The sequence below is a fragment of the Balaenoptera physalus genome (assembly GCF_965194825.1).
Source record: "Balaenoptera physalus genome assembly, chromosome: 15".
NCBI classification, from domain to species: Eukaryota; Metazoa; Chordata; class Mammalia; order Artiodactyla; family Balaenopteridae; genus Balaenoptera; species Balaenoptera physalus.
In genome coordinates this window covers 91,104,422-91,131,140 of record NC_138894.1, presented here as the reverse complement: position 1 = coordinate 91,131,140, position 26,719 = coordinate 91,104,422, and the positions used below count along the sequence as shown (strand labels likewise).

General features: G+C 51.3%; 1 protein-coding gene and 1 long non-coding RNA gene across 2 annotated transcripts; both read right to left on the bottom strand.

Annotated features, from left to right (window-relative positions):
- Positions 1–221: 221 nt before the first annotated feature.
- Positions 222–26,719, bottom strand: CYS1 (cystin 1). The gene is made up of 3 exons (XM_082425879.1): positions 26,245–26,719; positions 7,653–7,705; positions 222–3,019 (listed from the first exon to the last, which is right to left on the bottom strand). The coding sequence occupies exons 1-3, from the start codon at positions 26,578–26,580 to the stop codon at positions 2,914–2,916; spliced, it is 495 nt and encodes a 164-aa protein (XP_082282005.1). The 5' UTR covers positions 26,581–26,719; the 3' UTR covers positions 222–2,913.
- LOC309643265 lies at positions 12,718–18,878 on the bottom strand. Its single transcript, XR_014253662.1, has 2 exons — positions 13,817–18,878; positions 12,718–13,579 (listed from the first exon to the last, which is right to left on the bottom strand). It is a non-coding gene; the product is annotated as an uncharacterized lncRNA (long non-coding RNA).

The window sequence follows — 26,719 nt, the reverse complement described above, 5'->3', positions numbered from 1 at the left end:
CCCCGCCACCCAAGCTGCCCAAGGACGGGGAGCAGCGAGGATGCTGGACCCCGACGGCTACGGCTCTTCCCACCTCACTCTGCTCACTCGCGTCACATCTTTATTTTATCCCCCAGGGCCCACCTGTCACAGGGCCCGGCCTGGAGCCCGCCCTCTTCTAGTAGATGTTGGCTAAATTAAAAAAAAAAAAAAAAAAGTAACGTGTCTGTAACCTGTGCTACTAAGGTCATATTATTTTTATTTTTCACTCAAATCCTCTCCTCACCAGATTAGTAGAAAAGTCAGCCCCTCCCTCTACAGTTTCTCCCCTTCCCTGCAAATAGTCCTAAACCTCTCGGGCTTAGTTATCCCAGGCTGGGGTCTTTGTATCCACCACTTTCCAGGGGCAGAGACACCCAGTCCAAGCGGACACCCTACTGTGTGGACGCCTTGCTGCCACGTGGTGCCACTGTTGACAGCCGACCACAGGCCCCTGATTTTGGTGGAGGTTTGGACCTTGAAAGCGCAGCCGGGTGCCCTCAGTACCACACGAAACCACACGCTTCTTCAGTCTCGCGTGCACACCCCGGGGCTCCAGCTCCACAGGGTGTCCATCGGATGTCATCTACCTCTTGAGGACTTAAAATGTGTCACCGCTCCTTCCCAGGGTCCACACGTCACAGAAAAGGCAGCTTTTTGTTTCCAACGGGGTTTCATCACACCAGAAAATTGAGCCCCGCCCACCTGTTAAGGTCTGATTTGGTCCCAGGGGGTCCAGATGTCACCACCCCAAAGGTCTGGTTTTACATTGTCTCCTTCCTAGGGAGAGCACAGGACTTCAGAGCCTCAAATGTTATTTGTCCTCTCAAAGGCAACCAAGAAGGCTTTTCTCCTGCCTAACTATCGCCAGCCCAGAAGAAGAACCACATCCCCACTCCACATAGGCTAGATCTTCAGAGGGCTTTTGGCTACAGTTCTTTGACAGCCTTTAGCTTCTCTGGAGTGAATCCATGTTTACAGGTGCGCCACTAGAAACAGCATGTCCTCGCTAGTGGAGACCAGATCTTGCTACACGAACCCTGGCATCCAGCAGAGGGCCGGGCTCACAGCAGCAGGGACTCAGAAGGTGAGAACGAGTGGGGGGGGTTGAACAGAAATTCCCCAGGGGCGTCCACCCAGTGGTGCTATCTCACTGGATGGCAGCCCAGTGAGAAGTGGCTCTGAGACTTTGGAACATCAAAGGGGAGTGTCTTGGAAAAGCTCACCTTAGGTGAGGAGAGGGAGCCTGAGCCAGGCGGGACCCCTTTGAGAACTCGTGCGAGGGGCAGAAGGAGGGCCGTGGCCCGGCTTCTTCCCCAGGAGGACGGACACAACATTTCTCAGAGCTGGGAATGGAGCGTGTTTTCTAAATTCCTGGGCTTTGTAGCATCTCAGAGGAACTCGCCACCACAGAAGCCAGGAGACACGTGTGTGGCACTGAGACTTTTCCAGACATCGATGTGTCCTTGTCACCTTTGACATGGAGACGTTTTTCTTCCTGCCTCTATTTCAGCCACATTCCCCGCCCCCCCTCCCCCGCCCCCCTTCATGAGCAGGTTCCACACTCAGCTCCACAGCAGAAGGCTGGGGCTCAGAAGCAACACCCAGAGACCAAGAGAAGGCCTGGAGCCGCGCTCGGCACCCAGTAGGCCCTCTGTGCACGTCTAGTGCAAGAAGCACTCGCCTCCAGGCCCCGCCTGATTCTCAGGGTGTCAGCTTTCTCATCAGTCAGCTGGGAATGTTCTAAGGCTCTCCTGGCCTCACTGCTGTGATTTTCTACCTTCTACCAGGTGGGAAGAGCCGGCGGCCCTGAAGACCCTTTCCAGGTGTGGCCGGTGCTCACCCGCAGCGGGGAAGGCAGTCCCGTGCCCCCAGGGGACGAGAGACCAAGGAAGCCTGGGGTTGTGCGATCCCTGATGGTCAGAGCTGGGGGATTGGGCGCGCTTCCAGGACTCACTTTCTAGAGAGGGACGCTGAGGACCAGAGGGGGGACGTGACTGCAAGTTAGTGCAAGAGCGAGGATCAGAGCTGGGGTCTCTGGCTCCTGTCCCACCACACCCACTGCAGGGGCACAGGCCTCTCTTTGGGGAGGCGGGTGGGTCGTGGCTCTGGGCCGCCTCCAGCATTGGGGAAGGAAGAGTCAGCCAGGCCTAAAGCTCAGACACCTTGTCCCTGCTACTCCAGGCATGGCCGGGATCCAGCAGCCTGGGTATCACCTGGGAACTGGTTAGAAACGCAGACTCTCAGGCCCTGCTGGAGACCCACAGAATCAGAATCTGCATTTCAATAACATCTCCAGGCGACTCATTTGCAGAACAGAGGGTGACTCCCTCCAGCTCGGTAAGGCATACCTCCTGGGTGTGCCCTCCAGAGCGGAACCTCCCTGGGGCCCTCTGGGACGTGTGTTAGAGTTCCCAAAGTGTCCAGTCTGAGCCACACTCAGCTAAAGAGGCTTCTTCGGAGCAGGTGGCAAGTGGGCCTTCAGAAAGGGGAAGCATTTCAAGATCCAGGAGAACCTTGTAGACGGATCTCCCCAGAGACTGAGAGGAGGGGCAGGTATCTGGCAGGTCATCTGCCCATGCACCTGCAGGGCAGCACCTGTGCCTTCCTTCTGGCCTGGATCTGCACAGCTGATCACCTCTTGCCAGCAAGCATGATGGCCAGCAGCCGGCCACGTTCAGGACTGTGTGAATATGGATTTGAAGAGGGCAGTTGTGAAAGATCTGGGAGTAACTGCATGTTGGAGGTGGCTAAGCTCCAGCTAGAGCCCTGGGCGGGGAAGGGGGATGTGTGCGCCCAGCCTAGGTTCCTAAGAGACCCAGTCAGCTGGGGCTGGGGCTGGGAGGAATGGCGCATTGGCCGCTGGGTGACCACGGGGCTGCTGCAGCACCAGCCTTAGCAGCAGTATTCCTGCTCGATGCTGGCCATCAGCTCCTCCTCGGAGTAGTCGTACGTGATGGCTGACTGCCTCTCAGGCCTCTTGTGGCAGCTGCCTGGGGCTCTGTGGGTGAGAAACATGGACATGGGAAACAAGATGTTACCTTCAAACTCCACATCTCTACTGGACAACCACGGTGGCCCCTGTATGGAATTCTGATCCATCCTAAAACCAGAACTGAAAACCTCTGCCCTGGGAACACCTCCTCAACCTCTTCCATGAGCAGGCCCCTGCCTGATTCTCTGGTTTCATCTCCCCGACGTTACCCAAGACCTTACGCTGTGAGGAAGCCAGTGCCTGTGATGCTTAAGGGTGAGGGCCCGGGGGTGGAAAGACCCAGCTTGAATCCCAGCTCTGCCACTTACTAGCTCACTGATAATTTTCTCTAAAATGGAGCTGTATTCCTAAATTCATTCTGAGGCATAACTGAGATAATGCGTGGACAGCGTGTGACACCGAATTTTGCAGCCTGCACAGCCCTCAGCAAAGGTGAGCTCTGTCTCGACTGTCCATCGGCCTGACTCACTCCCTGTGCCTGCCCCTTGGGTGGGCGGGGGTGTCTCACAGGAGCTGCCGCGCTGGGACAGGATTGGGCGTCAGGAGCCCGTCAGGATCCTGGCCGCTCCCCCAACCTGCTGGGCAGTGTGTCAAGCGACCAAATCCCGGCTCCTCACCCCGCTGCCTGGGCTCCTGGAAGTGGTTCCCACCAGCCTGGACCCGGCTGCCCACCCCCGCTCCGGCTTTCTGGACTCTGTTGTGCCCCCGACTTCCCTGTCCTGCAGGCTGTCCCACGGCGGTGTCCACCTGTGCCTGGCCATGGCCTTGCCCCCTTCAGCACCTTTGACAGGTGGGAGGGTGTGAAACCTGGGCCGAACTGGGTGCTGCCAGCCTGAGGGGCTGCCTCTGAAGGAGGAGTTAGGCCAGAGCTGCCCACTGCCAGGTACAGGACCGTGAGCTCCCACCTGCCAGCCGGAGACGTGCTGCCATGTGAGCTGGGGGGCTGGGCTGGATGATCTCTAAGGCCCACCTGATCACTGCCGTCGCGCTCCTGACTGATGTTCACAGCAGCCTCCAGGGCCCTGTCTGCTGCCCCGGAATGCAGGGCAGGAGCTGGGCTCTGGGCCACCTGACTGTCACCTCAGGGTGTGTGCAGCCTAACAGGCCCCCCAGCGCTGAACAGCAAGGATGAGGGTCTAACGGCGGGACTCCACCTCCCCAAGCCCAGAGATGACACGTGCCTCCCGCATAGCCCTCTGGGGTCAACCAGGCCAGTCCCCTCTCTGTGGATGGGGGAGAAATGCCTTGCCCACAGTCCCATGGTGACCTGGCTACAGACCGTCCTCACCTGGTCCCACAGCTCAGCAAGGCCTTTCTCTCTAGGCACCCAACGCTCCCTGCAGTTGGGACATGGGGGAGAAAGGCGGTGAGGAGGCAGGGCCAGCAGGGGAGGCTGACGGGGAGGCTGACGGGGAGGCCGGCAGGGGAGGCTGATGGGGAGGCCGGCGGGAGAGGCCGGCAGGGGAGGCTGATGAGGAGGCCGGCAGGGGAGGCCAACAGGAGGTGTTGCAGCCCTAGCAGCCGGGGCTCCACTCGGCCTCACGCCACCCTTGCCTGTCTGACGGGCAACACTGTCCACCAGCGGCCGTGGGGCTGCCGGCCTGGGAGCCTGAAGACCGAGATGGGGTCTCCTCCTACTTGGGGGAGGGGAGCACGACATTAAAACGGAGAGATGGTTTCTAGAGGTTCTGAGGAGTAAAGAATTGAATGTTTGTTTAAATTATACTTCACTATGTCAGAGATTCCTAAAGTCATGCAAAACAAAAACCCATTACTCTTCCCCAGAGAGAGCAAATCAATTATAATTGGGCTACAGAGTCACATGCGAAATGAGGCCTGAGTCGTTTGTACTATCTGTTGGGTCTAGAATTTACTGGCCCTTTGACCATGGGCAAATCATACCTTGTATCTGTTTACTCATTAGGAAAATGGGGTGCCTGGCCTAGGGCCTGGCTTATAGTAGTATCCCACAAGCATTTACAGAACAAATAATGAGCAAATTTCAGAAGCAGCTGCAGACAGAAGGCTCCTGAATCCCTGTTTCCCCTCCACAGGCCCTAGGCTTCTGTTACCCAATCCTCACAGACTTCGGGTCAGGCCAGGTCAGGCCAGCCCAGCCCTGTCCTCAAAGCCAGCCCGGCTGGCTCAGCTCTGTTGCTTCCACACCCCAACCCGGGGGGAAGGGCGTGGCCGACATCGAGGATGGTCAGGACTCGGGGGTCAAGGCCCACAGGCCCAGGTTCACACCGAACGTTCCCTTCAGCTGCATCTGTGAAGCACCTGCTCTGTGCCTGGTGCTGTGAGGGCCCAGAGATGTGGCTGAGAGTGAGAAGAGGTAAGACAGGCTGTCGCAGGTACCCGCGGCGTTACAGGTACAGGCGTGGTGTAAACTGGAGCCGGCACCGCTGAAGGAGGGAGACTCCCCAGGTCGACAGGGAGGGAGGGGAGGGTGAGAGTCTCTGAGCAGGAGATATCTGAACTGAGTTTGGGAGGATTTTCCTCTTCAACCTTTTATTACGAAGACTTTCAAGCATACCGAAAAGTTGAAATCATGGATTCAACAATTAAGTAAATATTTTTCTGCTACATTTTGCTGGGTTTACTTTATCACATGTCTACTATTTTATCTGATTTCTGGATGCATTTCAAAGTAAACTGCACGCATTAGGACACTTCTCCCTGAAGCGCTGCTTTGAGGGGTTCTGGCGGCAGAGAAGGGGACGGTGGGCTTGTCTGGGGCAGGAAGGACGGGCGCTGCAGGAACCAGAAGGGGAGGGTGCTGGGGGCTGCGCTCTGCGTGCACTCGGTCTGGCGGGTGGGGATGGAGGCGCACGCTGGGTGTGTGCAGGAGCCCAGGGCTGGCCGCTGGCGGTGAGAAACCACGGTGGACGTGGCGGCAGGACACCCGCCGCTGCCGCCTCAGAGAGGTTCCCCTACAGGCAGGGGAGCCCGAGTTTGGGGAACAGAGGAGGGCGGCTGCTGCCAGCCCAGACCCTGGGGGAGGCCGGTATGGCTTCAGAGGCTGCTCTCGTGAGGCACAGCCCTGATCTTACCTTCGTGACTCTCTCCCCTTTGCAGCCACTGAGCCAGGACCAGCCTGGGACCCACCCAGCCCGGAGTCCAGGGCCTAGCGTGGTGCTCAGGACGCTCCCACTAAAGTATATTGAGGGAGTGAATGAATGAATGAATGAATGAAGTACTCCTGGTGAGGGATGTCCTGGAGTTTGCATGTGAAGTGAAGGGACCTATTCATTTAAAAATAAGAAGAAACAGCTAATTTGTTCGAGGCAGAATGTAATCCTCCTAAAGTCCCTGGGGTGATGAAAACTTAAGAAAGTCACTGCCAGTTATCTTTACAAGCGGTAGAAATGTGCAGGCGGGACTGAGCTCTGCTGGCACCGCGCCGGGCCCAGGTCCTCAGCCGCGCCACGTGCTCGGGCGTCCAGGTCAGTGGAGCAGAGCCGGCCCTGGCGCCTGGCCACTGCAGCGAGACACAGCGCCCGGTCCGGCACGGGAGTGCCCGGGGGCGCTGAGCCCACCCAGAGGCAGCTGTGCTAAGCGGAGCCTGTGATGGTTTGCAAAACAAGTGAAGAGCAGGGGCTGTGAGGGAGGACCGGGAGGGACGCTGCGCTCTGCTGAGCAAGGCTCTGGCCTTGGCAAGGGGCGGAGCCCGCGTGCACGTGCTCGCCGCTTCACCTCCGCGGCCGCGGTGGAGTCCCGGCGCCCAGAGCTGACCCCAGCGTCCTCTGACTGGACGGCAGTGGCCCACGGTTTCAGCTTGGCCTTCAAGGCCCTCCTTCTCCCCCCAGACCCTGTGCTAAATGTCGCCAGCCTGTGCGTGGTGTCCTGTTCAGACCTCTGTGTCTTGCTTGTGGATCCCACCACCTGGAACGCACCTGCCCTCCTCTCTCCTTGGTGAGAATACGTGTCCTGCAAGCCATTGAAATGTCAGCTCCTCCACGAGCCCTCGGCAGTTCTGTCCCCTTTCAGACCTCCCTTGAGCCCATGTGAAGAGACCCCAATCTTCAGGAAAAGGTCTCCTCAAATGTTTGTTAAATAAGGGAAACCCGGCAAAGTTCTGGCCCTGAAGCCGTTTGGAATTGGTAATAAAAACAGCTGTTGAGCCAGAATTTGCACATCTCTGGTCTTGAGCACGACAATCACCTACCTCCCTGTGACCCAGGGCCGATCAGTGACCCAATTAGAGATGAGGAAGCAAGGGCAGGATGAGCCAGAGGCCCAAGGTCACCCCAGCACAGCTTCCTGGTGCCGGCTGCTCCTGGGGCCCTGGAATCCTCACACAGCCCGGGCCGTGCAGACAGAGAAGGCCTGGTCTCGGGGCCTGGCGTCCTCGGCTGACACTTTCCGGGGCTTTTAAATGTGTTTTCCTGCTAACACTGTAATGGGATTACGGGGGACCCACCTGCCATCCTTCTAGGCTGCAAACTCCTGAAGGCCAAGGACTGTGCCTCATTCACAGATGAGCCACTGCAGGTAGTTTCTGAGTGAATGAGTGGGGCCAGGGCCGGGGATGGGGAGCATCCAGAAGGGGCATGCGGAGGCGCGGGGAGGGCGGGGGGTAGGGTGGCTGTGACTCTGGTAGAGATGTGCTTCCCCCCGGCCCCCACCCCGTACTTACTCAGACACACTGCTGCTCTCTGGGTGGTCTTCAGTGCTCCGTTTTGGGGACACCTTGAGAAGGACAAAAGGAAGAGGCATCAGAAGGCCGTCAGTGGCGCAGCCTGCCTTTGCCCTGGCTTTGTGCTGACAGACGGCCGCCACATTCAGCCCAGGGCTGAATAAACCAGAGCTGGAAAGTGGAAAGGCTCCCCTGCCGTCTAGTCCCATCCGCCTATTCTGCGTGTGGGAAGCTGAGGCTGGGAGAGGGGAGTGACCTACACAGCTCGCACCCAGAGACTCCCCACCTCCCCGGCAGCTAACGGCCAGCATGTCCCCATCTCTCACTCCAGGAGTCGAAGTCCTGACCTCCATCTAAGCACTGCCTGGCAGCCTGCCCTGCAGCTCTGCTGTGCCTTCTCTGTTCTAAGTCAAGGGTGCACAGATGTCGCACGTGTCTGTCTGCAAACTCTTCCAATGGTCCATGCCTGTCCTGTGCCAGCACCACCCCGTCTCAGTTACCACAGCTTTAGAATAAGCCTGGACTCTTCCCGGTTCTTTGCACCTCCTTATATGTGTACTGCAGTCAGTTTGTCCCCCTTGGGGATTTTGTTGGGGTTGAATTAATATACAGATCATTTTAGGCAGACTTGATATCTATAATAACAAGTCTTCCAGTTTATAAACAGGGAACATCTCTCCATTCATTTAGGATTTCTTTAATGTCTTTTAAGAAGTCTTATCGTTTTCCCTGTAGAGGTCATAGATATCTCTTTTTAGACCAATTTCTAGATACTTGATATTATCCTTTCTTAAATAAAATTTTATTTTCTTCCTGTTTGTTTCTGCAGATATATGATTGAAATATATGCATTTTATGTTCAGCAGTCTTACTAAACGCTCTTATTCGTCCTAATAACTTATTTGTAGACTCTTCTGGACTTTCTTTCTTCCCGTTCACATTATCTGAGAAAAATGGCCATTTGATTTTTTCCCTTCTGGTCCCTACACACTTTTCACCTAGCCCTTCTGCACTGGCTAAGACCTCCAGTACTACCTTGAAAAGAAATGATAACAGGCATCTCTGTCTTGTTCCTATATTGAAAGGGAAAGTTTTCATTATTTCAAATGTAATATTAGGTTTGCTGTGGCTTTTTCTCAAGTTGTCCTTTATCAGATCCTGTGTAGGTCATTTCTTCAGCTCTGTCCTCCAGGGCACTGATCTTCTCTTCATCTCTGTCTAATTTCCTGTTAATCCAAACCATCAGAATCTTTAATTTTGTTTATTGTATTTTTCATTTCTTCAAGTTCTATCTGGTTCTTTTTAAAATATGCTAGGTCACTTTCTAGTGGTCCTGGTCCTTCACAGGTATTTCCCTTAAATAAGATAAAATAAACATAGTTGATTATAATCTGTGTCTGGTAATCCAAATAAATAACTGAAGTCTTCATTGGTCTATTTTTGTTGTCTTTATTTCTTCTAGTGTTCACTTGGTTCTCTGGCTGATTGGTTATTTTTTCTTGTTTGATGCTCATTATCCTTGAAAACACTTTGTTGGTGGTCTCTGTCCTGAGAGGAACATGCCTTCCTCCAGAGAGGACATGAGCTTGCTCTGTCCAGGCACCAGGGGGCACTCCTGGTCTGGGGCCACTTGAAATTAAATCCATGCATTCAGGTATATTGGACCACCTAGGTGATGGGAACTGGGGCTGCAAACCTTAAGAGGCAGCTAGACTGTGCCTTTTCTACCCTCCTGCACTGTTCTGTGCTGTGACACTTTTCCTTGCAGTCCCCCGAAGGTCCTGGATTTATGAGGGAAGGATCTACTATTACTTTCATTGGGCCCTAAATTCTGTTCCCTTTACTGCTGGACACCATCAGACCCAAAGCTCAAGTTCACCTGAGGCAAATGCAGCCCAATGTCCTATTTCCATCTCTGATTCTGCCTTTCTTAGATCTGGGCTGGTAATTCCTCACTATCTCACCAGCCACTTAATGCTTCAATGACACTCTTACTACATTAATTATATCCAGTATATTAAGTTGTTTTCAGCAGCAGAGGGGTCTGTCTGAATAACCTTCCACACTGTGTTCCCAGCATAAGGCACTTGAGGGCACTGTGGACACCAGCCTTTGACCCATGAAGCTGAGCAAAGCCATGGCCCAGCCAGATGTCAGCCTGCTTTGTGCACGAGATCCCCCACTGGCACAAGCAGTGCCCTCCAGGACAGGCCATGACTGTCAAGAACCAGTCTTCAAGGAGCTCACATTTCATGGGGAGAGTCTCATAAAAATGCAATGTGATGCTATATGATAAATTCTGTAGCCAAGTTATAAAGGGCTGGGAGAGGAGGGGAAACCAACTCTGAATTGGAAAAACACCATGGGAGGTTTCCAAGAAGAGTGGCAAGAGTGACATTTTAGCTGGAGTTTTGAAAGAGTAGGGGTTTACCAGGTGGAAAAGAGGGGAAGGGCACTTCAGATAAGGAACAGCATATGCAAATACACGGAGTCGTCAGAGGTCATGAATAAGCATTCATCAAGTCCATGTGCCCTGTTGTGCGCCATGTTCTATCACCCATACAGGATATGGTCCCTGCCCAGAGCACCTCACAGCTGGGCAGAAAAAAACTAGCGTGATGACACAACTAGAGAAAAATCCAATGCCAGACCCCGAGGTGTGGACTACAAGTGCACAGGTCATCAGAAGTCGTGATTACAATGGTAAACCAAACATGCAGGCCTGCTTCCCGCTTCCATCCCAAATCCTTAGAAATGACAGAAGACACCATAAGCAAAAAACAAAAACAAAAAACAAAACAAAACAAAACAAACAAAACTCACAAATCTCTAACAGTACTGCAAGACTAGAAAGTAGTAGGGGTTTTTTTAATAAATTTTTTAATTTTAATTTTTATTTATTTTTTGGCTGTGTTGGGTCTTTGTTGCTGCATGCGGGCTTTCTCCAGTTGCGGCGAGCGGGGGCTACTCTTCATTGTGGTGCACGAGCTTCTCATTGCAGTGGCTTCTCTTGTTGCAGAGCAAGGGCGCTAGGCGAGTGGGCTCGGTAGTTGTGGCTCGCAGGCTCTAGAGCACAGGCTCAGTAGTTGTGGCACACAGGCTTAGTTGCTCCGTGGCATGTGGGATCTTCCCGGACAAGGGCTTGAACCCGTATCCCCTGCATTGGCAGGCAGATTCTTAACCACTGTGCCACCAGGGAAGCCCAGTAGTAGGGGTTGTTGGAAGACAGACTGGGTTAGATCGATGGAGGAAACCACAGCCCCCAGCACACACAGGAGGGGACTGCTGGACAAAGCAGCAGCTTTGGGGCTCCAAGTTCAGAGGTGACAGACACCAGAGCAGGAGAGGGCCTTGGGGCAAGGGTCAGAGAGGAGCGGCCTGCTTGTGCAAATGACAGGGCACAGAGGTGCATCCCCCAGGCTGGGGCAGGAGAAGGGGGTGTAGCATGGGCAGCCGCTGACACCAGGAAGCATGGGAAACTGTTGCCAGACCACTAACAATGGCCACACTCACCAGGAGCACATCCTGACCCTGCTCTGTGATACATGGAGGCAGGAACCAAACTCATCAGTTCAAAGAATTAAACCTGAGGAAAGAGTTATTAGAGCAGACTGAAAGTGACTTTAAAAGGAGAATGATTCACAGTCTCAGCCAAACAAGAATAAGCTGTTGTGCAAGATAACCAGCTAGAGATTTTGGAAATGCCATCTATGATGGAAGAAAGTAAAATCTCAGTAGGTGGTCTGAAGAGTAAATTAGACACAGCTGAAGAGAAAATCAATTACCTGGAAGATCAAACTGAGAGATTCTCTCTGGAAGCAACACAAAAAGACAAACAAATGGGAGAGAGATACTGATCCTAAATAAATTATTAATCAATAGTCTTACCCTCACGTATTCTGCAGACATTGGGGAGTTGTAAAGGTTTTGTTTTTTCCTTTTAATAGCAGAGCAGGACGAGCTTTCCACTGCGCTCCCTGTGCACACAATCCTACACCGCCAATAGGCAGAACTGGGCTTTTGCCCCCACAGGAAGCTGCTTACATTCTCTCCAAATTCTTTTTTAAAGTCCCCCTCCATCCTCCTATTCTGAGGCTTAATCCCAGGTATTAATCAATCATCAGTACCCCGGTGTGCCCAGTGCTTTGTCAGCTGCTGTGGAGACCCACACCCTATACTTTTGAGGTGCAATGTCACCAGAGAAGTAAGTCTTAGACATGTTAACAATGAGCAAAATGATAAGAGCACAGACTGGGGGCTATAAACCTCTGTGCAATCAGTTTAACCCTCAGTTTACTCATTTGTGTAATAGGTACTTAGCCTTCAGGGCTGCAGAGATATGAAAGATTATCTGTCTCTCTCTCTTCTGTCTCATCCTTAGTATAATGCCTATCCTGTAAGTGACCAGTAAACACCATTACGAACATCTGACCCAACGTCCAGCCCAGAGTAGCCTCTGACACAGCCCTGCTAGAAGAGAACCTGAAGGCGTCAGGAGGAGGAGAGCACAGGGAAGATCTTGGTGCTCAAGGCCTGAGAGGTTCCAGGACAGCACATGCTTCCCTGAGAAACTAGTTCTGATGTGTTTCTTGGGAAATGTTAGTTAGTGGTGGTAAACAGAAGCAAGCTGACCCTGGGTGTGTCCTGCCACACAGGCCCTGTGGCATGGGCCGTGGCAGCCGCCTGCCACTACAGGCACTCCCATGCATTGGCCAGAAGAGCCTGTCCTGCCCGCCTGGCGCTCTGTCCACGTGGAGGTGGGCTGCACAGCAAAGGTGCACAACTTCCTTCCAGGGGTACCTGAGGGGCCGGCTAGCATCTGCTAGTGGCTGGTGATCTTGCCGCAGGGATTCAGTATTCCCTGCATATTCCTTTGAATATTCGTGCCTTTGGGGAGTGTAAAGATGAAGAGGAGATGACTCCCAAGTCAGCAAGGAATTCACAGTGGGAAGAGGGACAGAGGGTGGGGAGGGGCGATGAAGATGAGAGAGAGGAGGGGAAGTCACACGGGCACGCACACGTGTGCACGCACATGTACACACACGCGCTCACCTCCACCACCTCCTGAAGCAGCCCATTCCTGCTCGGGCACCTCAGATTAGCTGAAAACTCTTTTTAATTGTTTTTTATTTAAAAAAAAATTAATTGTGGTAAAATACACACATCTTAAACCATCTTAACCTAAAATTTACCATCTTAACCATTTTTAAGCGTACAGTTCAGTAGAGTGGAGTACATTAACCAATCTCACAAACTTCATCTTGCAGAACTGAACCCCTGTCCCCATTAAACAACTCTCATCCCCCAAACCCCAGAAACCACCATTGTACTTTCTGTCCGATAGATCTGAGTCCTTTAGCACCTCACCTGAGTGGAATCATACAGTATTTGCCCTCTTGTGCCTGGCTTATTTCACTCAGCATAATGTCCTCGAGGTTCATCCATGTTGTAGCATGTGCCAGAACTTCATTCCTTTTTAAGGCTGAATAATATTCCACTGTACATGTATACCACGTTGTGTTTATCCATTCATCCATCAAGGGACACTTGGGTGGCTTCCACTTTTTGGCTATTGTGAACAATGCTCCTATGAACGCGGGTGCACAGGTATCTCTTTGAGACCCTCCTTTCAATTCTCTTGGGCATATGAGAAAGTTCTCTCGTATAATATTGACACCAATCTTCCTCCCTGCAGTTTTCAGTCACTGAGGCTGGTTATTTTCTCAGGGACAACAGAGAAGTAAAGTAATACTTTTACTCAACTACCCTTCAGCTATTTTTTATGAAGTCATCCAATAGGGACCCTAGTTCCCTCTTGTCCATTTCTGCTGGAACCAGCTTTTGCCATCACCTGCTGGCGCTTTTCCTCTCATCACCAGGTTTTGTAAGAGTTGTTACAGATATGCTTTCTCCCATCGGGAGGGCAACTGAGTGAAAGAGCAAGAAATCGGAATCAAACATTTGCATAGTCAGCCGGTTTCCACTTCTCTGCGCTGCTCTACTCACTACTAACGGGCACACACTGCCAGCTGTAGGGCAGCGATGATGTGCTCCATCAAGTGTGTGCACTGGACGCCCCGAAGCTGCACTCACGCAGAAGGCCATACTCTTTCTTTCATAACTTCCCTGACAGCTCAGCTTTGTTATATCTTTCATTTCTTTGCCTGTGTTTCTTTCTGTGGTTTGAATGCGTGGTTCTTCCTCTCGTCAATTTAAGTCTTTAACTTGACTTTCTCAGATGCAAAATGTGTTAGACAGGCCTCCCAGAAGATCCAGCTTGCTGAAGCGGCTCAGGAGCTTGTGAAAAGCAAAGACACAGCAGCCCCTGGTGGCTGCTCCAGGCCTAGTGCAGACACAAGCTCCCAGCCAGCAGGAGGCCTGCCACTCCCGGTCGGTAGGACACATCTGGACCCCGGGGAGGCCGTGGCGCCTGGGCTGGGGCCGTGGGAACCCGGCTGAGCTCAGGATGAGCGTGTGATGTGTCTTCACTGGAGGTCGTAGGGAGGCTTTGAAAAGCCCACACCACAGCTGAACAAGCAGCAGAAAACATCCGAGGAAGAACTGAATAAGATGACTTCTTAAGGTCTTCCCTGGGACTTCCCTGGTGGCACAGTGGTTAAGAATCTGCCTGCCAATGCAGGGGACACAGGTTCGAGCCCTGGTCCAGGAGGATCCCACATGCCACAGAGCAACTAAGCCCGTGCGCCACAACCACTGAGCCTGCGCTCTAGAGCCCGCGAGCCACAACTACTGAAGCCTGCGCACCTAGAGCCCGTGCTCCGCAACAAAGCCCGCACACCGCAACTAGAGAAAGTCTGCGTGCAGCAATGAGGACCAACGCAGACAAAAATTAATTAATTAATTAATTTTAAAAAAAAAGTCTCCTCTGACTCTTACAACTAGGGTTTTTTGAAAAAAAGTGAAGTATCAGTGGTTAATCTTTAGAAAACCCACTGAATATTTTATTTAACAATATGTATATCCTGCTTCTTCTGTTTAAAGAGTTCTCCCCTTAACTCTTAAATGTTAACAGCTTTATAAGTATATATGTACCCGTATCAATAATATCTATAATTGACATGGAACCAGCTGCAGATGTCTGAAGAATGCGATCTGACAGGTTTCGACACGTGCATCCACTGTTAAACCACGTCCATCACCCCCGCGTGATGCTCCCTCCTCCCCTCCTCCGCCTGCCCATCTCCAGGCGGCCACTAGTCGGCCCCTGTCACCGCACACCCGTGTGCCCTCTCAAGAAGCCTAAAGACGTGGGGTCAGACAGCATGCACCCTTTGTTGCCTGGCTTCTTTCACGCCGCACGACGAGCCTGAGATCCATCCACCCTGTTGTGTTTTATCAGTAGACTTCCCCCTTCCTCTCTAAGAATTGTCCTTCTTTGAAGCCCAGGTTTGCTTATGTTTCATTATGGAAACGTTAACACATGCAGTGGGGAGAAGAGTGAACTTGGCCTCCGGGTACCGAATCTCCGGGCCTCGGCAGGTTTCAGCACCCTGCCAGTCAGGTTCAGTCCTCTCACCACCGGGGGCGCTACTGTCCCCACACGGCTCCACTTCATGGCTTCCCAGGCAGCACACGCTGCAGGCCCAGTGGACGCTGTTGTGAGGGCTGCTTTGCGTTCCTAACGTGACAAAGGACTTTTGCAAAAGGAGGCTCTGACTCTGAAGCCACCAGTCCTAGGGCGCCCACCTGCCCTCACCAGGCCTTGCTTCAGGAAAGTGTTTCCAGAGACAGAAGGCCAGGGAGACCTGGAGAAGGTGAAGGGTGGGACTGAAGGAAAATAACAATAACTTACATATCTACGGCGTCGTAACAGCTTATGAAGCACCTGCAAACGCATTTTCACACGGGCAGCCAGATCCTCACGCCCGGAGGCAGATGACCTGGCATGGGTCCGGGTCCTGCTGGGGATTCGGGCAACCACCCTGCTGGGACCCGAAGCCTGGGATGTAAATGAGAAGGTAGCCTGGGTGGTCCCTAAGGTCCCTTCAGCTCCAGCAATCTGTGATTCTCAAGCTGTGAAGGCACCAAAGCGGCCGAGTCTGCTGGGAATCTGAATGGGTAGCCTTGGGCTGGAGGCTGCCTTCTGTGCTGGTGACAGCTTCCAGCACTCGGGTGCTAAGAATCTCCGTCTGCACAAACCACTGCTGACCCTCCTCACCGGAGTCCAGCTGGGGCTCGTCCCAGGCGCTGGGGGGGCCCGAAGCTCCTGTGCAAGGAAGGCTTCCTCAGCATCTCGCTGAGACGCTGCAGTGACGGCCCATCCACCTCATTCCCCCACCTCCCCGCACCAGCACTCAGCAACAGTCGCTGGGGCCTGGCCTCAGGCAAGACGCTGGGAGACCTGCTGCCAACCTTCACTACGGTCAGGCTTCCGACCATGGACAAAGCCCACATCCCGGAACCACGGAGGGAGGGAGCCCTCTGGGGTCACACCTCTGACCCCATCTCCAGGCAAGTGCTTCTGAACACTTTTACATCTGGCTGTCTTCGTACATCTCCTGAGAGGAAGCGTCTTCCTCCGGTTCCTGGAGTTCTCCAGGGCTCCAGCTCAGGACTCTTCTCCTCCCACCCACATGCTCTCCCTCGTCGCCCCATCTAGATGCTGAGGTTCACAGAGTTACATGCCAGCTCCAACCACCTTGCACAGTGGACCTGAGCTTCTGACGGCCCACGAATTTGTCTGCCTCACACCCCAAAGCCAACTTGCACAACACTGAGCGTCACTGTCGACTCTACGACACCAGCAGGAAACCCGGGTGCCTCTGCGGCAGCCCTCCTTCCCTTGCTCTCACACCCAGTGTGCACCTCGCTTTCTCGCATCGCCTCTTACCTGGATTTCTGCAGAATCTCCCACCTGGGCACCCTGCTTCCCGCGCCATCTCCTCTCCTCCTCCACCCTCCTGCCACCCCTTGTCTTTCTAAACACAGGCTGGGGAGGAGACACAAGGACTCTGTAAGGTGGGCGTCTCTGGAGAAGGGAACTGGAGAAAGTGGGAGACAGGGAGGAGGGGAAACTTTCCTTTCAGTGTACCTGTTACATTTTCTCTCATGTGCATGTATATTACCTATTCTGATTTTTTAAATAATCATTTAAAAATAAAAAACACAAAATTTCCACTAGCTCCCTGTTGCCTACAGGATAAAGTTCAACCCTTTAGCCTAGAAGGTTGTGAAACCATGACCCAAACCGATCTCGTTGTCTTTTGCGCTCTGTCCGGCCATCATCAACTTGCTGCCCGGCCATTATGGACAACATGCTGTTCTCCTAAAGCACTTGGTCCCTCTGGTTTTTCTACATGCTGCTCGCTCTTTATGGAATGCCCCCTCCTTTACTGACTGCTGGAAAACTCTACCGATCCTTCACAACCAACTCAGATGTCAGGTCTTCTTGGATGGGAAGACTTCTGCCTTGGATGGGATTATTCAACTCCTTGTATGTAATAATTCCTACTTACCTCCACTCCAGGGCTTCCATGATGAACGCTCACTTCACAACCCTCCCCCAACACAGTATGAGCCTTGGGGGTAAAGCACTATGCTTTACTCTTCTATGACTCCTAGGTTGATCAAATACCACTTACTGCCACTTAAATTTGTGTTCTTTGCTAGAGATCTGAAAGCAGAGAGATGGTAACTGTCTTCAAAATAGCGGCTTTTTGCCAAAAGCCCATTACAGTAGCCATCACTTTCAAATCCCTCTGGTGGCTCTGCTTTCCGGCCACGTAATCATTTTCATGCCTGATTTCACCTTCACATCCCACAGCAGCTGTGGCCCAGGATTACTGCGAAGCCCTGGCTGATGGTAAACGACAAGAAAGAGTTGCCCTGGTCCCCCTTTGCTAGAGCAAAATGGAACCTTTGCAAAAATGGTGGACAGTGGATTCATTCAGCCTAGAAGACAGATAATGATCTTCCCTAGATCTTGAGTGACTAAGATCTATTAGGTGGCGGGGGGTGGAGGGGGGGGAGTATGAATTATCACCTGGTAGTAAAAACACTGAATTTATTTATATCTATTAGACTGAATCAGAATATCCTCTTTAAGGGTGTCCTTGAACTTCACTAGCACATTTAATCCCCCGAACTTCTTTTATCTCGCCCATTCTGGGACTGAGATTTTATGGTTAATTCAGTGTCCTAATGGAGTCATCTTTATGGCTACCCACCAGCACTGCACTGTAAAAAGAACCTTCCTGAAAGCCTTGGCTACTCTCCAGTTCCTTGCCTCTCATTCTCGATGAAGTCCAGCCCATCAGGCTTCCCGCACCGCTCCACTGAAACGGTGCAGGCCAAGGGCACCAGGGACCTCCAAGCCGCCAGATTCAATGGTCAGCTCTCAGACTTCATCTCACTTGTCCCATCGAGCAGCATTTACAAGAGCTGGCCACTTCCTCCTCCTTGACATACTTTCCTCCCTTGGCTTCCAGACCTGCATCCTCTTGGTTTTCTTCCCTTTAGGATGTCCCCTCATCTTCTCTACCTCTAACACAGGTCACATACATAAACACCCAGAGCAGTGCCTGGCACACACTCAGGTGTTAGCTGACCTCAGTATTACTGGTGGTCCGATCTAATCTCAAACCTTCTATGTTTTAATGGCTGCCAAATTTGTAAGTCCAAACCCAGCCTCTCCCCTGAATTCCAAACTCTTAAAAACATCTTTTCAATTGATATCTCTATGTAGATGTCTAGCACGCATCTCAAATTTAACATATTCTAAAACAACTTCCTGATTCACAACATTCAAACCCTGCCCCTTCCACATTTCCCATGTCACTTAATGGCAACTACGTCCTTCTAGCTGCTCAAGCCGAAAACTTTGGGGTCCTCTGACTCCTTTCTCACACAACCCACAGCCAATCCATTAGGAAACTGGCGGTCTCTATTTCTAATCTAGGTCCATATGCCAACCAGTCCTCCCCAGCTCGCTCACTACCACTTTGGTCCAAACCAATCTCTCTTCTCACTTGGATTCCTGCAAAAGCTTCCCAGCTCTGCTCCCAGCTTTGGCCCCGCCATCCCATGCCAGGCTGTCTTCAACAGGGCAGCCAGGGTGAGCCTTAAAGCAAACCAGATCATGTCATCCGCTGTTCAGAATTCCTCCAGCCTTCTCTACCTCATTCAAAGTAAAAGCCAAGGCCTTGGACTTCCCTGGTGGTCCAGTGGTTAAGATTCTGTGCTCCCAATGCAGGCGGCACCGGTACGATCCCACCCCCTACCCCCCCCACAAAAAGCCAAGGCCTTCCGGTGGCCACAAGGCTCACCGTTCTCTGCCCGGGCACCAGGCCACCACCCTGTCTCCCCCAGCTCTGACCTGCTGAGAGCGGGTCCACTGCTGCTCTCCCCAGCCCCTACTGCTTTTTTGTCCTTTATACTTTATTTTGTTCACTGTTGGACTTCCATGACCGAAGGTTAGTGAAGGTTTTGTCTGTTTAGTTCACTTATGTATAACCAGCACCTAGAACAGTACCTGGCACACGTAGGCACTCAAAAGATAAACGTTGAATGGATAGACCAATATTAGATGGTACATTTTTCTAATTAACAGACCACTGATTGAGAGAGATGCTACTGCATTTTTTTTTAAATCACAATTTGATTAAATAACTTAATACAAGACAAATCCAAACCCTTAGATTTTCACACATAATCCTCCCACCCTAAATAGTTTTCAGTTTCAGTATCTCACTAAAATACTGTTGATTTTAAAGTTCTTCTGACTTTTGGAAAGGAATTCTGCCTTGGGCACCTAAGACTGCCCAGGAACAAGCTGAAAATTAGTCCAGAACAGTAATAGATGCTTTAGTGAATTAAAGTACGTGAACTTGATGAAATATTTTGCGTTCATTAAAATAATAATGAAGAATATTATGCAACAGCATGAAAAGCCGCTTATGAGATAGTTTATGTAAAAAAATTTTAAGACTGTTATAATTCAATGATATATATCTTTAAAAGAACAAAAGAAATGAAAACAGGTGACAGCTGATAAGTTAAAGAGTATATTGGGAAACATTTTAAATTGTTAATGATGCAATATGGTCTTTGCCTATACAATTTTCTTAAGATTCTCAACATTACGGGAATTCTCTGGTGGTCCAGTGGTTAGGACTCCACGCTCCCATTGCAGGGGGCATGGTTCAATCCCTGATCGGGGAACTAAGATCACGCAAGCCACGACGTGGCATGGCCAAAAAAAAAAGATTCTCAATATTGGCAAAAAATAAACAAACAAAAAAACCTACCTGGAAACAGCCTGAATATCTCACAATAAGAGATTAATTAAATAACACTACCTCTGGATGGTGGGCAAATTATGAAGACATTATGATGAGAGAAATGCTTATACTATAATGCTAAATAAAAGGATGCTATAAAATTGTATATCTACACTACGCTCTTTTTCTTTAAAGGGAACTTTATTTTTTTTTTAATTTATTTTTGGCTGCGTTGGGTCTTCTTGTTGTGCACAGGCTTTCTCTAGTTGCGGCGAGCAGGGGCTATTCTTCGTTGCAGTGTGCAGGCTTCTCATTGCGGTGCGCAGGCTTCTCATTGCGGTGGCTTCTCTTGTTGTGGAGCACGGGCTCTAGGTGCGCGGGCTCAGTAGTTGTGGCTCGTGGGCTCTAGCGAGCAGGCTCAGTAGTTGTGGCGCACGGGCTTAGCTGCTCCGTGGCATGTGGGATCTTCCCGGACCAGGGATCAAACCCGTGTCCCCTGTGTTGGCAGGTGGATTCTTAACCACTGCACCACCAGGGAAGCCCTATGAGCAATCTTTATTTCCTTTTCTATATATTTTTTAAATATATATTTTTTCTGTTTTCCTATTTTTCTGCAATGAGCATATATTCCTTTACAATTGTAGAGTGAAGCTAATATAGGGCTTATCTTTTTATTTAAAACCTGTCACGTGGGACTCCCCTGGTGGTCCAGTAGGTAAGACTCTGCACTCCCAATGCAGGGGGCCCGGGTGCGATCCCTGGTCAGGGAACTAGATCCCGCATGCATGCCGCAACTAAGAAGCCCGCGTGCCACAACTATGAGCCCGCATGCCACAACTAAGACCTGGTGCAGCCTAAATAAGTAAATGAATAAAATATTTTTTTTTAATTTATTTATTTTTATTTATTTATGGCTGTGTTGGGTCTTCGTTTCTGTGCGAGGGCTTTCTCTAGTTGTGGCAAGCGGGGGCCACTCTTCATTGCGGTGCGCGGGCCTCTCACTATCACGGCCTCTCTTGTTGTGGAGCACAGGCTCCAGACGCGCAGGCTCAGTAGTTGTGGCTCACGGGCCCAGTTGCTCCGCGGCATGTGGGATCCTCCCAGACCAGGGCTCGAACCCGTGTCCCCTGCATTGGCAGGCAGATTCTCAACCACTGCGCCACCAGGGAAGCCCGAATAAAATATTTTTTAGAAAACCCCACATCTCTCATGAGTAAAATCATTTTAAGTTTTTTATTGCAGAGAACGACCAAGAACAATTTTTTTCTCATGTGCATGTATATTACCTATTCTAACTTCAAAAACAAACACCTAAAAGTAAGCATAACCTTTTCTGGGCTGAACACATCTTTAGAGACTGGAACACATCTTGTACACAATCACGGAAGCCAGGGTATGGAGACCTATCTCAGAGAAAAACTGAGCACCAGAGGAATCAGGGAACAAGTGAGAATCCCTCCTGATGGCAAATTCACTCAGTTAAAATTCTAGTATACACAGTGCTCTACAGAGGTATAGTCAGAGAGACTCCGACTGGCTCTTTCAAACTGCACGATACTGGCCAAGTTAACTACCTCTCTGGGCCTTGTACCCTCCCCTCTGACATGAAGTTGGGGGGAGGCGACACTAATTTGGCAGGTACCTATTCTGATGAGGATTAAGTAAAACAATGGATGTAAGGAGCCGGCTGTTAGAATAGCCTGAATAAATAGCGGCTGTATTACAACATCTGAACAATTTCCGAGTGATTGTAAGTGAACTGCAAAGCCCTCTGTTTCATAGGAATCAAAACTGATACAGGATGGGGAATGGACTCTTTCTGAGTCTTTTGCCTCTTTGTTCTTCTGCTTCTGCCCCCGTGCAACCAGCAACATGCTTACACGCAGGGGCTCATGAAAATGCTCAAGTAAAAGGATGCGGTGGCAGATGTAGTAAGTGAATAATTGGGAGTCTCACAACTTTTAGTAAAAACTGTATGACCCCTAAGCACATAAACATCTGAATGAATAAGAAGGCTGCCGAAAATAACATGCACGGGGTATTATGAGGGCAAGACGGGTGGTACTTTTATCAGACAAAATACAGGTTCTTGATGAGTTTGCTTGGGGAATGCTAGGGATTATTGAATGTTAAAAAAAAATCGTAAAGAAAAACGGGCCAGGCATTAGTGCCACTGTGAGCAGAGCACTGGAAGCGCTGGATCTACCTTGTGACTTGGACATCTGGAAAGTGGAAAAGGCATGGAACATTCCAGGTTATCTACGGAGGGGGCTGGACCCCGGCAGGCCTGCTACAAACTCTGCTCCCCCCACTTACTGGCTGTGTGGCTTTGGGTATGTTATCAATTTCCTGGGACTGAGATGGCCTTGTTTGTAAAATAGAAAGCACTATTTATCTAAAAGGCTGTTTGAAGAGGGGAACGTGGGGCAATGACCAGGAAGTACCTAATTCAGTCCTTAACACAGAACAGGTGCCCAACGGACGCAATCCTCCCTCCCCTCCTTTACTGCGCACGTCATCTGACGGGAAACCAAACATCTCACTCTCACGCGCATCTCTGCAGTGAACACGCACCCAAACTTCAAACTGCATGAAGGGAACGACTTCTTTCTAGCTGACCTGTATTGGTACCAAGAGTTTATGGAACTGGACTGGAAACTAGGAATGTCATGGGAATGCTCTTTATTTGGGGAAGTGTCTCCATAGTTATATTTCAGTGAATGTAAATCCACACACAGACACACACAGACTGTCACGGGTTCCCCAGTGGCCTTGGCCTCATTCATCCTATTTTCTCCCTGACACCCTGTTTCTTGGACATGGGGATTCGTAACACAGCCCCAGTGCAGAGAGACTACTGTATCCTTCACATTTGTGTCTTACCTCAAATTTGCCCATAATTTTTCCTAAATTTACAATCCAGAGTGAAAATCCTCTTACCTAGTGTTTCATTACAAAGTATTACGGTTCACAGACAAAAAAAAAAAATATTTAACTGAAAAGTTGCTTCTACCAAAATGGAAGGGAAAAATTTACCTTGATTTGGAACATATACACAATAAGAGCTGAAAAACTCCATGGTTAGAGAGTTTTTTTTAAATAGGTGATTGAAATACTTCTTTAAAATTAATTTTAAAAATTCAAGTTTTAGATGGAATATAGCAATACCTTATTCTTATCCAGCAACCTAAACTGTATCAGGAAAACAACCAAGAATTAAGAAATAAGACAAAAAAAGAACACTTGATCAACTAAAATGATTGCCACAAAGCTCATTCACTGAACAGATGGCCCCTCAGGCCGGGGAGGAAACCTCTCCCAGGCCTGACCCTGGGGGGGTCTGCTCCTCCTTTAAGCTCTGTGCCAGCGAGCATGCTTCCGTGATTCTACCACCCGGGGCAGCTCAGAGAGGTGTCTATTTGGGCGAGGGATACAGAGAAGTTTGGCTGGTTGCATACAGACTGTGACAATGGTAAACAGTGACAGTTGTCAGACTGAGGCTGGACCAAGGACAGAAAGGCAGTAACAAGCAAGTCTCACAGCTGCCGGGGCCATTCTGGTACGAAGGGTGCAGGCGTCTGACTGTCAAGGTTGGGGGGGTCTGATCTCTGCTCTGCCATAACCTTGTGGCTTTAGTCACTTAACTTTCATCTGTGCCTGCTTCCTCTTGCCCATCTGTAAAAATGGACGATAATAATAACGGTAAAAATGAAATGAGTTAATACATGTCTGAGACCCAAGTGCTCACTGAAATATTAGCTACAATTATTCTTGGACGTAGACAAGAATAACACACAAGATTCAGAAGGAGGGTTCAGAGATATACAGAATTCGTCTCTAAGAAATTCTAACCAACAGTGGTCAGAATTTTAAATGTGGGTGCTTAAAGGGATAATTTCACTTGAGTTTGACATTCTCTTATGAAGTATACCTCTCTCCTCCAAAATGCTAGATAGTTATGAACCTAAGAAGGCTTTTCTTCCTTCCTTCCAAAGAAATTTAAAATAGTGTTTATTTACATGCTCAATCAGGCTTTTTCTCTGTCCATGGGAACATCATTTCTAACATTTTGAAGAAGGGCCAACTTCTACATATAGGTTTCAACACCAACTCATCAAAATCCCCATTTTTTTCCTAGGTTAATGGTGTCTTGTTAACACAGAGTCTTGTAAAATGTACAGCTGCCAGAGACTCAGCTGAAGGGTGTAAACTGTAAAGCAAAAAGGCACAGACTCCACACTTGCCCATACAGGCAGTTAGCCTTCTACCTGTGACCTCTAGAGCCAGGAAATTAAGAGGCTTCAACCTTTTTCCTTCATCTCCCCAGACCTGAAAAGAATGAACTGGACTCAGGAGCCTCCTTGCAGCTCTAATAGTCTAGGATTCTAGGATTCATTCAAGAAGCATCTATGGTACAGAAGATACATACACTCCACATCCAAAAGAGCAACCACAGCTGGCTGACTTCACCTCCTAACCTCTCTCGACTCCATCTCCGCTTCAGCCCTCTCGTTGCCCTGCTCCCCTCAGGACCTGCGCGTCTGGACCACTGAAGCAGCCCCAGTTGGACATCTCGCTCCTAGTCCTTACTCTGCCCAGTTCATCCTCCCCATGGCTGTTGGTCCAACCTTCCTAAGACACAAAATGTCACTCCCCTTAGTCCTTCAAAGACACCCACGGCTTTTATGGTAAAGTCCAAACTCCTCAGCAGGGAATACTCCTAGCCTGACATTCACCCTTCCCAACCTCTTCAACTCCAGTGCTCCCACCCACACCCTGGGTACCGTATGCCCCGGCCGCCATTGCCTTTGCATTCAGGCTTCTCTCTGCCCAAATGCTCTTTGCTGCTTGTTTGCCTGGCTAGTGCCATAGACCCTTCCAGATCCAGGTCAATTGCTGTCCTGCTGGGATGCCGACCTGACTTCTCCAGAGGACCAGTTGCTCCTCCTGTGGACTCTCTCTACAGACTGCCCACAGGTATTCTACTTTTTGTTTGCAGATCTCTCTCCCCCATTACACTGTCAACTTCTTGAGGGCAAGGACTGCGTGCCAGCAGTGTTCATCTCTAGGACCCAGAGTGATGCCCGGCACACAGTAGGTGCTCAAGCAATACCTGAGAAATGACTGAAAGAATGAGTAAGGCAGCCCATGCACCCTAGGAGTTGCTGTGATACTCAGCGAATGGGGGTGGGGACGGGGGAGGGAAATCCATTCCTTCTGTTTTCTTTTCATCTTCGCTTCTGACGTTTCCAAAGCACTTGACAACTGATCCCTAAAAGATTGCTTCCATGCCGTCTCAGAATTTCCCCCAAAATTTCTCAACTGTTTATCCATTTTGAGGGTTATATAATGGAACTCTGATGTAATCTTAAAGGAATCTTGTTATATAATTGGGTCTCACTTGCTGCAGCTCACTTTGGGAGGGTAGCAGGGGATGGGCAGGAGGACAGGCGAGGAAGGCCCTGCAGTGTCCGGGCTGGCCCAGTCCTTTCCACCCACCCCTCCCCACCTCACTGAGGAGCTTCCAGGATTCCACTGCTTGGTGGCTGCCCCGGAAGACACCTCCCTCTGGTCCCAGCAGTTGTTAAGCAAAGCCTGCAGGACTCCGGGGAAGGGGGGAACTGCCTTGGACATCCTCCTCAAGCCCAGGAGCTGATATCACAGATCTTGTTCATTCAGCTCTGCTGGAGTGAAGGCTGTTGCCATACGAGAGTGCTCACTTTTATTGTTTTTCTAGAACAGCGGGGATGTTATTACAAGTGTTCTGGAAGAGAGAAGAGGGAAGCCAAAAAGAAATTGCACAGCATCTTAAAAATAGCCAGTAGTATGCAAATTGCTTGACCACAAGGCAAAGATCCTGTTGTGTCTGACGCGAGGGGCCTTCGTAAATAAACACTGTTTGGCTACCGGTCCCACCTCCTAGCATCCTCCTCCGACCGTGCCCGGGGAATGGCCAAGGGGGAGGTACCTGAGAAGAAAGCAGCCCCGCTGGCCAGCCCCTACCTAGGCTGGAAGGAGCCACAGTTCCAAAAGGAAAAAAAGGCAAGCTCTGGCCAGAAGCAAGCCTGGGAGATGCATTTCTGCTAAGGTATGTCTGTCTCCCTGCCTTTTAAGGCTGCTGCCAGCACTGTCACCCCCAAATTGGAGGCAGTGAGACCAGCACCCGGAGGAGGCAGAGAGGGGAAGGGGGCGAGCAGGGAGAGCGCGGCGGGACGGCCGCGGGGGCTGGGGGACAGGGCAACAGGGCGGCGGCCCCGGAGGGACAGGGCGCGGGGTGCGGGCCGGCGGGGAGGGGGCTCCGGGGCAGGAACCGGCGCAGCTGCCCCACCGGCTCCGCGGGCTCCGACACTCACCGGGCTCCCGGCGCCGGCTGCGGGTCGGGGCCGCGCCGGGCCCCGCGGGGCCAGCTCCCCGGGGCCCCAGGCCGCCGACTCGGCCAGCAGCTGGTCCAGCAGGCGCAGCGTCTCGTCCCCGCCGTCGGGGGGCGCCGCGGGTCCGGGTCCGGGTCCGGGTCCGTCCGCCCCCTCCGCCGCCACCTCCCGGGCCTCCTCCCGGGCCGCCGCCGCCGTCGCCGAGACTGGCAGCCCCGTCCCGCCCTCCGGGGCTGCCCCGCCGGGCCCCGCCGGCCGGCTGTCGGGGCTGCGCAGCCGCCTCAGGGCGCGGCCGCTCCGGCTGCTGCCGCTTCCCATGGCGCGCCAGCCAGGCAGGCCTGTGGCGCCGCCGGAACGCGGCCCGGGGGCGGGGACGCGGGAGGGGGCGCGGACCCGGGCCGGGCGTGAGCGGGGGGAGGGGGAGACCCCGGGTCTGGGACGCGATTGGGGGCGGGGA